At 46.1% G+C, this 16240-nt stretch overlaps 1 protein-coding gene across 1 annotated transcript in view; it reads left to right on the top strand.

The window, feature by feature from the left end:
- EMC9 (ER membrane protein complex subunit 9) overlaps window positions 1-16240 on the top strand; it is a 49971-nt gene that overhangs the window by 7932 nt on the left and 25799 nt on the right. The window contains exons 3-5 of the mRNA XM_063913640.1: window positions 8589-8665; window positions 9330-9399; window positions 9484-9581. Coding sequence (XP_063769710.1) covers window positions 8589-8665; window positions 9330-9399; window positions 9484-9581 — 245 coding nt within the window. The remainder of the gene's footprint in view (window positions 1-8588; window positions 8666-9329; window positions 9400-9483; window positions 9582-16240) is intronic.

The raw sequence follows: 16240 nt of genomic DNA, 5'->3' as shown, positions 1-16240 counted from the left end.
CATCTCTGTCATCAGAACCCATTCCAGAACCTCTCCCGACCTCCATGGTACTCTCGCCGGAACAGACTGCTCTGGTCAACATCATGGTCAACAGGAAAATCCGGATCACAGTCTCTTGGGGCAAGTCCATCTTATAGGAGGAAATGGAGAAAAATGAGAAGGGGGAAAGAAATAATTGAGGGAGATGGGATGGGAGGTGGAGAAAAACAATAAAAGGGAACAGGGGATCGACAACTGCCTCAGATCTTATTATTTCTCAATGCTCAGGTGCCGTCTCAATCTTCCTGAAACAGACACTTCAGTGATACAACTTCCTCTACCGTCTGTTCTTTATCACGAGGCCTCTCTGGATCAGCAACCTTCTTACAATGGGACGAATGAACCCAAGTCTCTCTCTCGGCAACCTTCAATGCTGTCGTGCTAATCAATAAGACTTGGTATGGTCCTTCCCATCTGTCAATAAGGCAACCTGAGCGTAGAAAATTCCGTATCATTACATAATCCCCAGGTTCAATGTCATGACAATTACTATCTGGCAGATCAGGAATCACCAACTTCAAGTTATCATTCTGATTCCTTAGCTGTTTACTCATCTTAACCAAGTACTTTACAGTCACTTCGTTGTTACACTTCAAATCATCCTGAGGGTTAATCATAACATGCGGTTGTCGATCAAACAGAATTTCAAAGGGGGACAGATTAAGAGGGGACCTGGGAGTGGTTCTGATGCTGTATAGTACAATGGGTAAAGCTTCTGGCCATGTCAATCCTGTTTCTGCCATAACTTTGCTCAATTTATTTTTAATAGTGCTGTTCACTCTTTCTACCTTCGCACTCGCCTGGGGGCGGTACGGAGTGTGCAGCTTACTATTAATTCCCATCAACTTACACATTCCTTGAAAGACATCACCTGTAAAATGGGTACCCCTATCACTTTCAATTATTCTAGGGATACCGTATCTACACACAAATTCCTGCACAATTTTCTTAGCAGTAAACATAGCGGTATTTGTGGCCGCAGGAAATGCTTCGACCCAATTTGAAAACACATCTATACAAACTAGTACATACTTCAAATTTCGACAAGGGGGTAATTGTATGAAATCAATCTGTATTACTTGAAAAGGGCCGTCTGTTGGTGGGATATGAGATGGTTCTGTTGGTATTGCTTTCCCGATATTCTTCCTCAAGCAGGTGAGGCATGTCATTGCTCTTTTACCTGCATGGGAAGAAAATCCTGGGGCGCACCAGTAAGCTCTTACTAGCTTACACATCCCTTCTTTGCCCAGATGAGTCAGCCCGTGTGCTGCTTCCGCTAGACTTGGAAGGTATGCTCTTGGTGCCACTGGTTTACCCTGTCCATCTGTCCAGAGTCCTGAGGACTCCTGGCCATATCCTTTTAACCTCCAGACTGCCTTTTCCTGTGGGGAACACAAATTTTGCATTTCACACAATTTCTGTGTGTTAACATTATTAAATACCATCAGTTGTGTGGTCTCTGTCTGTCTGGGGGTACCAGCTGCTAACTTAGCAGCTTCGTCTGCTCGGCTGTTACCAAGTGATATTGGGTCTTGGCTATATGTATGTGCTTTACACTTGATAACAGCCACTCTGTCGGGTTCCTGTATCGCTGTTAGAAGCCTTTTGATGTGAGCTGCATGCGCTACCGGTGTACCAGCTGCCGTCATGAAATTTCTGAGGCGCCATAGGGCTCCGAAATCATGGACTACCCCGAAGGCGTACCTAGAATCTGTGTAGATATTGGCTGACTTTCCCTTAGCCAATTCACATGCTCTGGTTAGGGCAACCAGTTCAGCAACCTGGGCTGAGTGAGGTGGGCCTAGCGGTTCTGCTTCTATGGTGCCTTGGTCATCTACGACTGCGTATCCAGTACACAAGTCTCCCGAGTCCGTCTGTCTGTGACAACTACCGTCAGTGTAGAAAGTAAAATCTACATCTTCCAGTGGGTTGTCACTGATGTCAGGCCTTGCCGTGAAATTTTGGGTCAAATATTCCATACAATCATGCATGTCTTTTCCTGTGCTAAATCCTCCTTCACCATTACTCTCATCCTCCACCCTTTGTGCCTGTCCAGGCACACCTGGGAGATGCAGCGCATTAAATCCTGCAACGTATCTCTTTATGGTGATGTTTACGGGGGCCATCAATGCCAATTCCCATCTTGTAAACCGCGCTGATGAGACGTGTCTGGTTTGGGCAGAATTTAGCAAGGCTGACACTGCATGTGGCGTGTGGATTGTGAGGTTGTGTCCTAGCACTACATCTTCGCTTTTTGTTACTAGCAATGCTATCGCGGCAACACTTCGCAAGCATGTGGGGAGGGATCGCGCTACCGTGTCTAGCTGAGCGCTGTAGTATGCTACCGGCCTGCTGGCATCACCGTGCTTTTGGGTTAGGACGCCTGCCGCGCAACCAGCACTTTCTGTTCCGTACAGCTCAAAGGGTTTCCCATAGTCAGGCATACCTAATGCCGGTGCCTGCGTTAGGCACTGTTTAAGTCTCTCAAATGCCATCTCGGATTCGTCTGTATGCGAGATCCGATCAGGTTTGTTTGATGAGACCATCTCCTGCAAAGGTAGGGCTAGTATGGAAAAACCTGGGATCCAGTTACGGCAATACCCACACATTCCTAAAAACGTTCTGATCTGTTGCTGGGTTTGTGGCAGAGTCATGTCTCGAATTGCTTGAATTCTATCAGCGGTCAGGTGTCTCAGTCCTTGTGTCAGACAGTGTCCCAAATATTTTACCTTAGTCCGGCATAATTGCAACTTATCTTTTGAAACCTTGTGTCCGGTTTCTGAGAGATGAATCAGGAGTTGTTTCGTATCTCTCAGGGACGATTCGAGTGAATCAGAACACAGAAGTAGATCGTCTACATACTGTATTAGTATTGATCCACTCTCAGGTTGAAAAGACTGTAAACAATCATGTAAGGCTTGTGAGAAAATACTTGGACTGTCAATGAAACCTTGTGGTAAGCGAGTCCAGGTGTATTGAACTCCTCTGTATGTGAACGCAAACAAATATTGGCTGTCAGGGTGCAGAGGTACCGAGAAGAAGGCGGAGCAGAGGTCAATTACAGTGAAAAATTTCGCAGTGGGAGGGTTTTGCATAAGGATGACAGCTGGATTTGGCACTACGGGGAACTGACTCTCAACTATTTTGTTAATCCCCCTTAGATCCTGCACTAGCCTGTAACCCCTCCCCCCACTCTTTTTAACAGGGAAGATGGGACTATTGGCAGTGCTGGATGTTCTTACCAGAATGCCCTGTTGTAGCAAGCACTCTATTACGGGGTACACTCCTAACTCCACCTCTGGCTTCAGAGGGTATTGTGGGAATTTTGGAGCTATCCTACCATCTTTTACTTGCACAACTACTGGAGCTACATTTGCCATTAATCCAGTGTCTTGTCCATCTTTAGTCCAAAGTGACTCTGGTATTTGGGATGTCATTTCTTCTACCTGGGATGGACTCCTATTTATCATAACAGTATGTGACATTAATTTTGATGGGGAGTCTAGCATATCTTGCACTTCCTGAGCGTGGTTCTCAGGTATGTCTAGAAACACACCTTCAGGAGTGCAATATATGACGCACCCCATTTTACACAATAAATCTCTTCCCAGGAGATTAGTCGGTGCCGATGCAGCCAGCAAAAAGGAATGCTTGGTATGCAACGGCCCTATTGTAATCTCTGCTGGTTTGCTAACCGGGTAGTGCTGTACTACTCCCGTTACTCCCATGGCTGGAATTGTCTTACCAGTGGTTCTCATGCCCACTGTCGAATTTATCACTGATTTGGCCGCCCCCGTATCTACAAGGAAATTTAATGGTTTACCAGCTACATCAATCGTGACCTCGGGTTCACTTTCAAGACTCGCAATTAATTTCACTGGCTGCAGATTACAGGTATGGCCACACCCCTATTGGGTATGGTGACCTCCCTGAATCGCACTGGCAGCAATTACTTGTGGTGGGGGTAGATGGGAACTATCAGAGATTTGCCAGTCTCTTCTTGGGGGATACCTTTTGGTTTCCCCTGCATGTGGCTCATAGCTCTGCTTCTGCGGTACTTGATCCCAATGTCTCGTATCAGGTCGTTGTCTAGGGGGTTGATATGAATTTTGTATTTGTCTTGTTTTACAATCACGTGCCATGTGTCCCTCTCTGTGGCAACAATAACATTTTATACCTCTTGACTTACCCACAGGGGTCACAGTTCTGGGCTGAGGTGGCCAGGTAGTAAGGGCCTGTATGCTCACAGCCATTAGCTTATCACTCTGTGACTCCCTGTGTCTGATGATATTCCGATCATGCCCAGCAGCAGCCTCTCCCAATGCATCCACCGACATACCTCTCCAATCAGGCCTAGTGGTTTGTATTCTATTCCTTAAAACCTCTTTTAACCCATCCATTAATACAGAGACAGCTACTTCCCTGTGGTGTACATTAGTTTTAATGTCATCTATACCAGTGTACCTAGCCATATCCTGCAGAGCCCGGTGAAAATACTCTGGTGTGGATTCACCTTCTTTTTGTTTTATTGTAAAGATTTTATTCCACTTTACTACTGCAGGAAAATATACTCCTAATTGTAAGTTGATTCTCTTTACATTATCCTGATTATACTCGTCTGTTAGTGGTACTTCCTCATCTAACTTGCAATCAGCGATAAACTTTAACGAATCAACATTGGGGGGTAAACATGCCCTCAAAACTGTCCTCCAGTCTTTGTTATTTGGCTCTGCAGAATTTCCTAGCTCTCTAATATACTTTTGACATGCAACTAAATCTTTCCTAGGATCAGGGAATTCAGACATCATTGATCTTAATTCTGCTCGGGAAAAGGGACAGTGCATGGCGATGTTCCTGACAGGAGTTGCTCCTGAGGCTTCAGTTTTCCCATTTGGCACTGCTATTACCCTAACGGGATTAAGTCCTATAACATCATTCTGAGTAGATTCTACAACATGTGGTGAAATGGTTTCAGCATAGTGTATGGTGCCGTACTTACCAGTCGATACGACCTCACCTGTCCCTCCGCTAGGGGCCTTTGCTACTAATCTTACGGGTTGGGTCGTGCCCACTGCTGTTTCTGATATGGTGGCTGCTAGGGAGAGTGCCGATATTGTTGTGGGCTCATCCTCTTGGTCACAATCCTGGGGAAAGTTCAAAACAGGGTACAACTTGCACGGATTAGTGTTAGCATTAATTACTTTAGTTACATTATCTTTAACTTCTATACATTTATCATAACCTTGTGTGCCATTCTCTGCAACCAATTTCTCTCCAGGTATGTATGGTGGTGGGGGTGCAGTGGCTATCAGTTTCCTGATAGGGTTAGATCCAGTGGCTTGCGCCAACCCCCTTTGTATTTCACCTTCCTGTTGCCACAATGTTAAATAGTCATAATGTCTAATACGCCTTTTTGAAGATTTAATCAGGCAAACTCTTCTCCTTAAATTCTGTAATACTTCTGGGTTAAAACTACCTACCCGGGGAAACTTCTCCCCGTCATGCACAGTCATCCTTTCCCATTCATTGCACAACATCTCTGTGTGATGACCATATTTCTCACACATGATATACCTTGCCGACCCGATTGGTCGGTTTACCAAATCAACCTGAACCTCGGTTGATCGCCCCTTACCTGAACAACTGGCCCCCATCTTTGCAGGTGCTGCTTTCACTACCTCTGACTTCAAATCAGGGTCTTCGGCAACCCTTACAAAAACCAAGATGTCCGGGGTAAGGCTGCGGTGGGGGTTTTGCCTCGAGGTCCGCCCACTTAACTCCCGCCCACGCTGGCCAATACGGCGACCAAAGTTCCCAGAGGTTCCGTACCCAACCTAGGGCACCTATGAACGTCTACTTGCTCGGGCGTGTGGAAGTATGCTATCCTCCCCAGCAAGTATCAGTCGTTGGAATGTCCCTGAGTGATCAGGCTACTTCCCTTAAAATAAAAAAATTACACAAATCACGTTAACAATGTGCAAGTAGCGTTCTTATGAATATTCAAGACACGCTAATGCACACAATCACATGCGGTACAATCGTATCTGCACACAAGCAACTAATCTTATGTGCGGAACGATCAGTGGAATCGAAAATTTCGGCTGCGAATTCCTTCAGCAATGAGCTTTATTGGCCTATATGGGTCTCGCACCAACCCTCTTCGGTTGTGCTCTCTACTTCTAGTCTGCTGTACCTGAACCTCCTGGTCCTTGACCTCCTGGTCTGTTATGTACAGCAGACTCTACTGCTCATTAATATGTCGAGACTAACAAGGGACGCCTCCCAAGCCACCCCACGCTATCACTCTCGCTGGTGTACCTCTTTCTACTGGCCTATGGTTCCCACGTTCGTAAAAGAAGAGAAATCTTATATATACACACTCTTACATTCGAACACTCTTATTTCTGTACAGAATTCCTTTCATTCAGTAATAGTCTAACCCAGAAGAATTGCAACAGAGAAGGTTTTTTTTCTTTTAACTTTAACTTCTGGATTTGAGATAGATTTGCGTTATTATCGCGTTACTTCCTTATCGCCTACTAAAACAATACTATCGTGCGGTTTGTATTATGTGGGCGTATCCGTACGCTCCGTTGCGTAATATACACTCCGTGCGTCGACCCTTGCGTTGCGTACGCCCTGCCCTTGTAAGGACACGTGTACACAGACCAAGTACGTCCACAGTAACACACTACACGTTTATCAATGTAAATGATCTTTAAGTGTAATCATTCACTGGACACCACCCAAATCTCCCTTGTATTTCTAGGCGAGACTGTGTGCGTGCCTTTTACAATTATTCCCTTAAATATTACTTTTTATCTTTTAACTATTAATAACAACAAATCTCTCAGCACGTTATCACTGGTATGTGGCAATCAGGAGAATGATATACGGACAAATACTACTAAACAAGAAATACAGGTGTGTGTGCTTATGCGTACGTACGCAAAACAGAAACTAAACAGTTTTAAAAGACAATAGCGTACTGTTCTTACCTTCCGGTTCCGGATTCCCTCAGCACTCCTTACTAAGCGAAGCAGACGCTTATCTGGTCAGCACTGCGAGGGATACCACCTTCCCGCCCTTTGCTGACCGATAATGTCTGCTAAAGTTACCTAGTGCAGATATGTGAAGAGCGGAGGAGCCCCCAATTGATAAAGCCTACAGATTTACCCTATGTTAAACACTATAAAAGGTTAAGAGACACAGTACGCAATTGGCGCACGAGGTACCGTAAGGGTACGCCCTTAGCGTAGCGGACGCTGTATCGGGAGCGAGCTGCTCGAGCGACACAAACGCTCGCGAGAATACGCTGTTGGTATCAAGCACACCATAGGCGGCCGATCACCGTAATGTTACGCTAATAGCGTAACGGATGCTTGTGAACAGGAAACGAACACAAGCGGCACGAACGCTCACAGAATTAAACCTTAATAACTATACCTTAAAGAATGTACTTATACTGTAAACCTTTATGCAGTGATAATGTGTAGATGCAACGCAATGTATATGAGCGACTGTGACGCTCAGAGAACCCTTAGAAATATAATAAACACTCAAATACCGGTCTAAGGTTCTAACACCTTTAAGAGAGAGAATGAACGTTCAATTGCAAAAGAATATACAGTACAGTTTATACACTACCAGGCTAACATAAATATCTAACAGAATTACTACACGTTAAAATACAATAGCAACACAATTACATTTAAAGGGGAAGGAGAGAGAGAATGGCTCACAACAAATAGGAGGTAAAATGGCTGCAGAGAACTTACGCACAAGGGGAAACAATCGCATGCGCCTTCCTGGATATCCAGCTCCCGATTATCAGTGATGAGAACCGTTGAGAAGAGTAGAATGGGAGCTGGCCCAGGTCGGCTTGTCTTTATATACACTTACACACAGTACAGTACAATGGTCCCTATATTCTTATTGTTCATTGGACACAGGAATCCGTCTCCGCATTATAACAAAAGGTCATAGGTTGGTTCATACAGGTGGGCTGTGACTATTTCAAACTGCTCAAGTGGGAGGGGAACTCAGGTTTCCCGCCGCATGGGTAATAAACTGCAAATATAGTAAATGTCCATAAACTTCTTATAGTCATAACTATACGCACGAGCGATTAATCCGTTTCTAACCAACACCGGAATATTGCTAATTATATACCCTTCCGATGGATACTAAACACCACTGTGTAACCCCTGTCTGACCCTTCGTATCAAACAAAGAGGGATCTCTTTGTCTCTGAACATGCTACATTAACTAAACTTTCAGATTCTATCAACAGGACCATAATCTACAAAATACATTATATGACTAAAATATGTAACGATTGAGTCGCCCGCTAGACGCGCACAAACTCTACCGTAAATGCGCATACCGTGCGCCTGCGAGTGCACGCGACTGCGAGTATACGCACGCACGGGAGGGCTCATGCACGTGCAGCGGGCACACGCATGAGGTGCATATATGGCAATGTGCAGCGTGATATTTTTCTGACTTTGACACTTTCATTCTCATCTCTTTTTCTGGCTGTTCCACAGATAGACTCTTGGAGCGCTCTTCAAGAACTGGTTATTGCTGGTTTTTACCAAGTGAACTCTGGCCTTAGAGATACCAGGTGAAAAGCTCTGACTTACTGTATAGCTCTGTCCTAGATTTACTAAAGCTGCTAAAAATGAAAAGTGGTGTTGCCCATAGCAACCAATCAAGTTCTGTTATTTTCTAGGTTGCAATAGAGAAATTATAGCTAGAATCTGGTTGTTATAAGCGTTAGTAAATCTACCCCTTATTGTCCTATTCATCACACCCTAATATGATAATAAAACAGTATATATAAAACTAATAGCTTCATACTGTATCTACTTTTTATTTGCTATATCATATTGCCATTTAAAATAGCCTATTTATAAAAGATAATTTGTACTTTAGCAAGTGGTTCTTTAACAGTGACAGGTACATTTGGTGACTTGCGTTATAGTTGCAAGATAATATTGCTAGTGTAGTCCTAACCTGTATTAATATTGTTACTGTTTAACAGTGTATACTCCACTTTTGAGCAAAGCCTCACACAAAACTCATATTGAAATTAAGTTTATTCATTTGATTCTCTTTATATAACAAAAAAAAAGCTACACTTTAATAAGAGTTGTAAATCCCCTTGGGGTATGGTTTCTTGGGAAAGCACAGAGGAAATACAATAATTAGCACCTGATCTAGATAATGCTAGCAAGTTGCTCCATGCTTCACATTTATGCAGTCATTTTTTTTTCTCTTGCCTTCAGCATCAGTTCTGCTGCTCTCAGGTCAGCTTCACTGATTGCGGAATACCAGGAGGATGCAGTGCTAATACTGGTAAGATAATACAGGGTCATTCCTCTCAGCCATCATTTTGTTTATGTTATTTCCTAAGCCTTTCTTTGTTTTGTTTCTATTTAGATGAATAATGAGCGTCTATCACCCAGTCCTGGGGTCCCTCCGCTCACAGTTTTACATCAGAACAGCAGCAAGCAGTGGGTTCCTAAAGACAAAACTTTGTAAGAGCAATTATTGTGATATATATGAATAATTCCGCCAATATTGTCCTATAAAGGGTCATTCCAACATAAAAGGAAATTTATGGTAGACTTACCATGGTTAAAATAGGATTTTAATTACCTACCGGTAAATCCTTTTCTCGTAGTCCGTAGAGGATACTGGGGATCCATTTTGTACCATGGGGTATAGACGGGTCCACTAGGAGCCATGGGCACTTTAAGAATTTGATAGTGTGGGCTGGCTCCTCCCTCTATGACCCTCCTACCAGACTCAACTCAGTCTAGGAAACTGTACCCGAGGATATAAAAGGATAGTGGTGAGATTCCGAACCAGCATACACAAACAAGAGGAAAGCCATGCTAACCAAACTTGGAACAGAAACAGCAACGGCTGAACCAAACAACAATACGTAACCAAGTAACAGTGCAGGACGAACGAAGCACTGGGCGGGTGCTCAGCATCCTCTACGAACTACAAGAAAAGGATTTACCGGTAGGTAATTAAAATCCTATTTTCTCTTACGTCCTAGAGGATGCTGGGGACTCCGTAAGGACCATGGGGTATAAACGGACTCCGCAGGAGACATGGGCACTCTAAGACTTTAGATGGGTGTGAACTGGCTCCTCCCTCTATGCCCCTCCTCCAGACCTCAGTTAGATCCTGTGCCCAGATGCACTGCAGGGGAGCTCTACTGAGTTTCTCTGAAAAGACTTTTGTTAGGTTTTTTATTTTCAGGGAGCACTGCTGGCAACAGGCTCCCTGCTTCGTGGGACTGATGGGAGAGAAGCAGACCTACTTTACTGATAGGCTCTGCTTCTTAGGCTACTGGGGGTCGGAACACAGGTGTCGTCCTCGCTGTTCGTCCCGGAGCCGCGCCGCCGTCCTCCTCACAGAGCCGGAAGATAGAAGCCGGGTAAGTATAGGAAGTAAGAAGACGACAAAGGCGGCAGAAGACTTTAGTTCTTCAGAGAGGTACCGCGCGGCGGTCGCGCTGCGCGCCATTGCTCCCACACACACACAGGCACAGCAAGGGTGCAGGGCGCAGGGGGGGCGCCCTGGGCAGCAACAATTACCTCACATAACACTGACACCATTCTTAGATACTGCGGAGGCAGTATATTATAAAACCCCCGCCAGTATAAAAAAATGAGCGGGACCGAAGACCGCCATCAAGGGGGTGGGGCTTGATCCTCCAGCACTAACCAGCGCCATTTTCTCCACAGCATGCTGCAGAGAAGCTGCTCCCGGACTCTCCCCTGCTGAACCAAGTAACAGGGGACAAAAAACGAGTGGGGGGGGGCACATTTATTTGGCGCAAATCATATATATAAAAAAGCACTGTATAGGCTGGGACTGTGTTTTCAGTGTCTAGTGGCGCTGGGTGTGTGCTGGCATACTCTCTCTCTGTCTCTCCAAAGGGCCTTATTGGGGGGCTGTCCCCAAATTCATATATCCCAGTGTATGTGGGGGTGTCAGTACGTGTGTGTCGACATGTCTGAAGCGGAAGGCTCGTCTAGGGAGGATGCAGAGCAGATGGTGGTGGTGTCTCCGTCGGCACAGCCGACACCTGATTGGTTGGACATGTGGAATGTGTTAAATGCTTATGTGACTTTATTACATAAGAGATTGGACAAAGCAGGGAGTCAATCCATGGCTTTGACTGTGTCACAAGACCCTTCAGGGTCCTATAAACATCCCTTTTCCCAGTTAGCAGAGACTGATACCGACACGGATTCTGACTCCAGTGTCGACTATGATGATGCGAGGTTGCACCCAAAAGTGGCCAAGAGTATTCAATATATGATTATTGCAATAAAAGATGTATTACATATCACAGAAGACCCTTCTGTCCCTGACACGAGGGTCTGCATGTTTAAGGGAAAGAAACCTGAGGTAACGTTTCCCCCATCTCATGAGCTGAACGCTTTATTTGAAAAGGCTTGGGAAACTCCAGACAAGAGACTGCAGATTCCCAAGAGAATTATTATGGCGTATCCTTTCCCCTCAAAGGACAGGTTATGGTGGGAATCCTCGCCCACGGTGGACAAGGCCTTGACGCGCTTATCCAAAAAGGTGGTGCTATCGTCCTCGGACACGGCGCCCCTAAAGGATCCTGCGGATTGCAGGCAGGAAACTACCTTAAAATCAATTTATGCGCATACGGGAGCCCTACTCAGGCCTGCAGTAACGTCGGCATGGGTTGGTAGCGCAATTGCAGCGTGGGTAGATAACTTGTCATCTGACATTGACACCTTAGATAAGGATAGTATTTTGTTGTCCTTGGGTCACATTAAGGACGCAGCGTTATATATGAGAGAGGCTGCGAGAGATATTGGGCTGTTGGGTTCAAGAGCCAATGCCATGGCAGTTTCTGCTAGAAGGTCCCTGTGGACCCGTCAATGGACAGGTGATGCTGATTCAAAGAGACATATGGAGGCTTTGCCTTATAAGGGTGAAGTTTTATTTGGGGAGGGCCTCGCGGACCTGGTTTCCACAGCTACCGTGGGTAAGTCTTCTTTTTTGCCTTATGTTCCCCCACAGCAAAAGAAAACACCTCAATACCAGATGCAGTCCTTTTGGTCGCATAAGTTCAGAAAGGGTCGGGGCTCTTCCTTCCTCGCCAGAGGTAGAGGGAAAAGAACACCAGCTACAGCTAGTTCTCAGGAACAAAAATCCTCACCGGCCTCTACAAAATCCACTGCATGACGCTGGGGCTCCGCTGGGGGAGTCCGCACCGGTGGGGGCACGTCTTAGTCTCTTCAGCCAGGTCTGGGTTCAGTTGGATTTGGATCCTTGGGTGGTCGAAATTGTATCCCAAGGCTACAAACTGGAGTTCGAAGATGTGCCTCCACACCGATTTTTCAAATCGGCCTTGCCAGCTTCTCCCCCAAAGAGGGAAATAGTTTCAGCTGCCATACAAAAACTGTGTCAACAGCAGGTGATTATCAAGGTTCCCCTAGGGCAACAGGGGAAAGGGTTTTATTCAACCCTGTTTGTGGTCCCGAAGCCGGATGGCTCGGTCAGACCAATCCTGAATCTAAAATCCCTAAACCTATATTTGAAAAAGTTCAAATTCAAGATGGAATCTCTCCGGGCAGTGATCTCCAGCCTCAAAAGGGGGGATTTTATGGTGTCACTAGACATAAAGGATGCTTACCTTCATGTCCCTATTTATCCTCCTCATCAGGCGTACCTGAGATTTGCTGTACAAGATTGTCATTACCAGTTTAAGATGTTGCCGTTTGGGCTTTCCACGGCCCCGAGAATTTTCACCAAGGTGATGGCGGAAATGATGGTGCTCCTGCGCAAGCAGGGGGTCACAATTATCCCATACTTGGACGATCTCCTGATAAAGGCAAGATCGAGAGATCAGTTACTAAAGAGCGTGTCTCTCTCCCTGAGAGTACTACAACAACACGGCTGGATTCTAAATCTACCGAAGACGCAGTTGGTTCCGACAACTCGGCTGTCATTTTTGGGCATGGTTCTGGACACGGAAAAAAAGAGGGTTTTTCTCCCAATGGAAAAAGCCCAGGAACTCCAGAGCATGGTCAAGGACCTGCTGAAACCAAAAAGAGTGTCAGTTCATCAATGCACTCGAGTATTAGGAAAAATGGTGGCGGCCTACGAGGCCATTCCATTCGGCAGGTTCCATGCAAGAACTTTTCAGTGGGACCTTCTGGACAAGTGGTCAGGGTCCCATCTACAGATACATCAGAGGATAAGCCTGTCCCCCAAGGCCAGGGTCTCTCTCCTGTGGTGGCTCCAGAGTACTCACCTTCTAGAGGGTCGCAGGTTCGGCTTTCAAGATTGGGTTCTTGTGACCACGGACGCGAGCCTCCGAGGATGGGGAGCTGTCACACAAGGAAGACATTTTCAGGGAATATGGTCAAGCCAGGAGGCTTGTCTACACATCAATGTGCTGGAATTAAGGGCCATATACACCGGCCTGCAACAGATGGAGAGTTTTCTTCGCAACCTACCCGTTCTGATCCAATCAGACAACGTCACAGCCATGGCGCATGTAAACCGCCAGGGCGGGACAAGGAGCAGAGCAGCAATGGCAGAAGCCACCAGGATTCTTCGCTGGGCGGAAAATCATGTAAGCGATCTGTCAGCTGTCTTCATTCCGGGAGTGGACAACTGGGAAGCAGACTTCCTCAGCAGACACGATCTCCATCCAGGAGAGTGGGGATTTCATCAAGAGGTCTTTGCAGAGATAACAAGTCGTTGGGGACTTCCTCAAATATACATGATGGCGTCACGTTCAACAAAAAGCTTCGGACGTATTGTTCCAGGTCAAGGGACCCTCAGGCAGTGGCGGTGGACGCACTAGTGACACCGTGGGTGTTTCAGTCGGTCTATGTGTTCCCTCCACTTCCACTTATCTCAAAAATATTGAGAATCATAAGACGAACAAGAGTGCAGACAATACTCATTGTTCCAGATTGGCCTCGAAGGGCCTGGTATTCAGACCATCAGGAAATGATCGCAGAAGATCCGTGGCCTCTTCCTCCCAGGGAGGACCTGTTGCAACAGGGGCCCTGTGTGTTCCAAGACTTACCGCGGTTACGTTTGACGGCATGGCGGTTGAACACCAAATCCTAGCTAGGAAAGGTATTCCGGGGGAAGTCATCCCTACTCTAATCAAAGCTAGGAAGGAGGTAACAGCTAAGCATTATCACCGTATCTGGAGGAAATATGTTTCTTGGTGTGAGGCCAAGCATGCTCCTACGGAAGATTTTCAGCTGGGTCGTTTTCTCCACTTTCTACAGACAGGAGTGGATATGGGCCTTAAGTTAGGCTCCATTAAGGTGCAGATTTCGGCCTTATCTATATTCTTTCAGAAGGAATTGGCTTCTCTCCCAGAAGTCCAGACTTTTGTAAAGGGAGTGCTGCACATCCAACCTCCTTTTGTGCCCCCAGTGGCACCTTAACGTGGTGTTACGGTTCCTTAAATCACACTGGTTTGAACCTCTTCAAACGGTTGAGTTAAAATTTCTCACTTGGAAAGTGGTCACGTTGTTGGCCATGGCATCTGCAAAGCGGGTGTCCGAATTGGTGGCTTTGTCTCACAAGAGCCCCTATCTGATTTTCCATGTGGATCGAGCGGAGTTGAGAACTCGTCCTCAATTTCTACCTAAGGTGGTTTCGTCGTTCCATATGAACCAACCTATTGTGGTACCTGTGGCTACGGGTGACTTGGAGGATTCCAAGTCCCTTGATGTAGTCAGGGCCTTAAAAATTTATGTAGCCAGGACGGCTCGAGTTAGGAAAACAGAGGCACTGTTTGTCCTGTATGCGGCCAATAAGGTTGGCGCTCCTGCTTCTAAGCAGACTATTGCTCGCTGGATCTGTAACACGATTCAGCAGGCTCATTCTACGGCGGGATTGCGGTTACCAAATTCGGTAAAGGCCCATTCCACTAGGAAGGTGGGCTCTTCTTGGGCGGCTGCCCGAGGCGTCTCGGCATTACAGCTGTGCCGAGCAGCTACTTGGTCGGGTTCAAACACTTTTGCAAAATTCTACAAGTTTGATACCCTGGCTGATGAGGTCCTCATGTTTGCTCAATCGGTGCTGCAGAGTCATCCGCACTCTCCCGCCCCGTCTGGAGCTTTGGTATAATCCCCATGGTCCTTACGGAGTCCCCAGCATCCTCTAGGACGTAAGAGAAAATAAGATTTTAAACCTACCGGTAAATCTTTTTCTCCTAGTCCGTAGAGGATGCTGGGCGCCCGTCAAGGCTTGTATATAGTTGTTGCTTACATAAGGGTTATGTTACAGTTGTGATCAGTCTCTGGCTGATGCTGTTTTATTCATACTGTTAACTGGTTTGGTATATTCCATGTTGTACGGTGTGTATGGTGTGGGCTGGTATGTATCTCGCCCTTAGATTAACAAAAAATCCTTTCCTCGTACTGTCCGTCTCCTCTGGGCACAGTTATTAAACTGAGGTCTGGAGGAGGGGCATAGAGGGAGGAGCCAGTTCACACCCATCTAAAGTCTTAGAGTGCCCATGTCTCCTGCGGAGCCCGTCTACACCCCATGGTCCTTACGGAGTCCCCAGCATCCTCTACGGACTAGGAGAAAAAGATTTACTGGTAGGTTTAAAATCTTATTTTCTCTTACGTTCTAGAGCACAGGTTCTCAAACTCGGTCCTTAGGACCTCACACGGTTCATGTTTTGCAGTTCAGCTGTAGGTTTTTGAAATGTGAGAGTTGGTGATACACAGTGCAGCTGCTGGGTGACATGGAAAACGTGAACCGTGTGGGGTCCTGAGGACCGAGTTTGAGAACCACTGTCCTAGAGGATACTGGGGATCTATTTAGTACCATGGGGAAGTACCAAAGCTCCCAAACCGGTTGGGAGAGTGCTGAGGGTCCTGCAGAACTGATTGATCAAACGGAAAATCCTCAGAGGCCAAGGTATCTGTTATGCACACCAGTGCCAGCAGGAATGTACTGGTGTCTGAACGGAGAGGGATGCAAAACAAATGAACTCACAGACAGACTGGGGAATATGACATTACATACACAGAAGGTGATAGGGTAACAAAATAAACACAAAGTGAACAGAGAAGCCCAAAGGCTAAGAAACTGGGTGTCTCCCTAGTATTAGGAATGCTCAGATGGAAAGAAGCGAGATGTTGTGATTTAA

Source organism: Pseudophryne corroboree, chromosome 1, assembly GCF_028390025.1.
Source record: "Pseudophryne corroboree isolate aPseCor3 chromosome 1, aPseCor3.hap2, whole genome shotgun sequence".
NCBI lineage: Eukaryota > Metazoa > Chordata > Amphibia > Anura > Myobatrachidae > Pseudophryne > Pseudophryne corroboree.
This window is presented reverse-complemented; position numbering and strand designations above follow the sequence as displayed.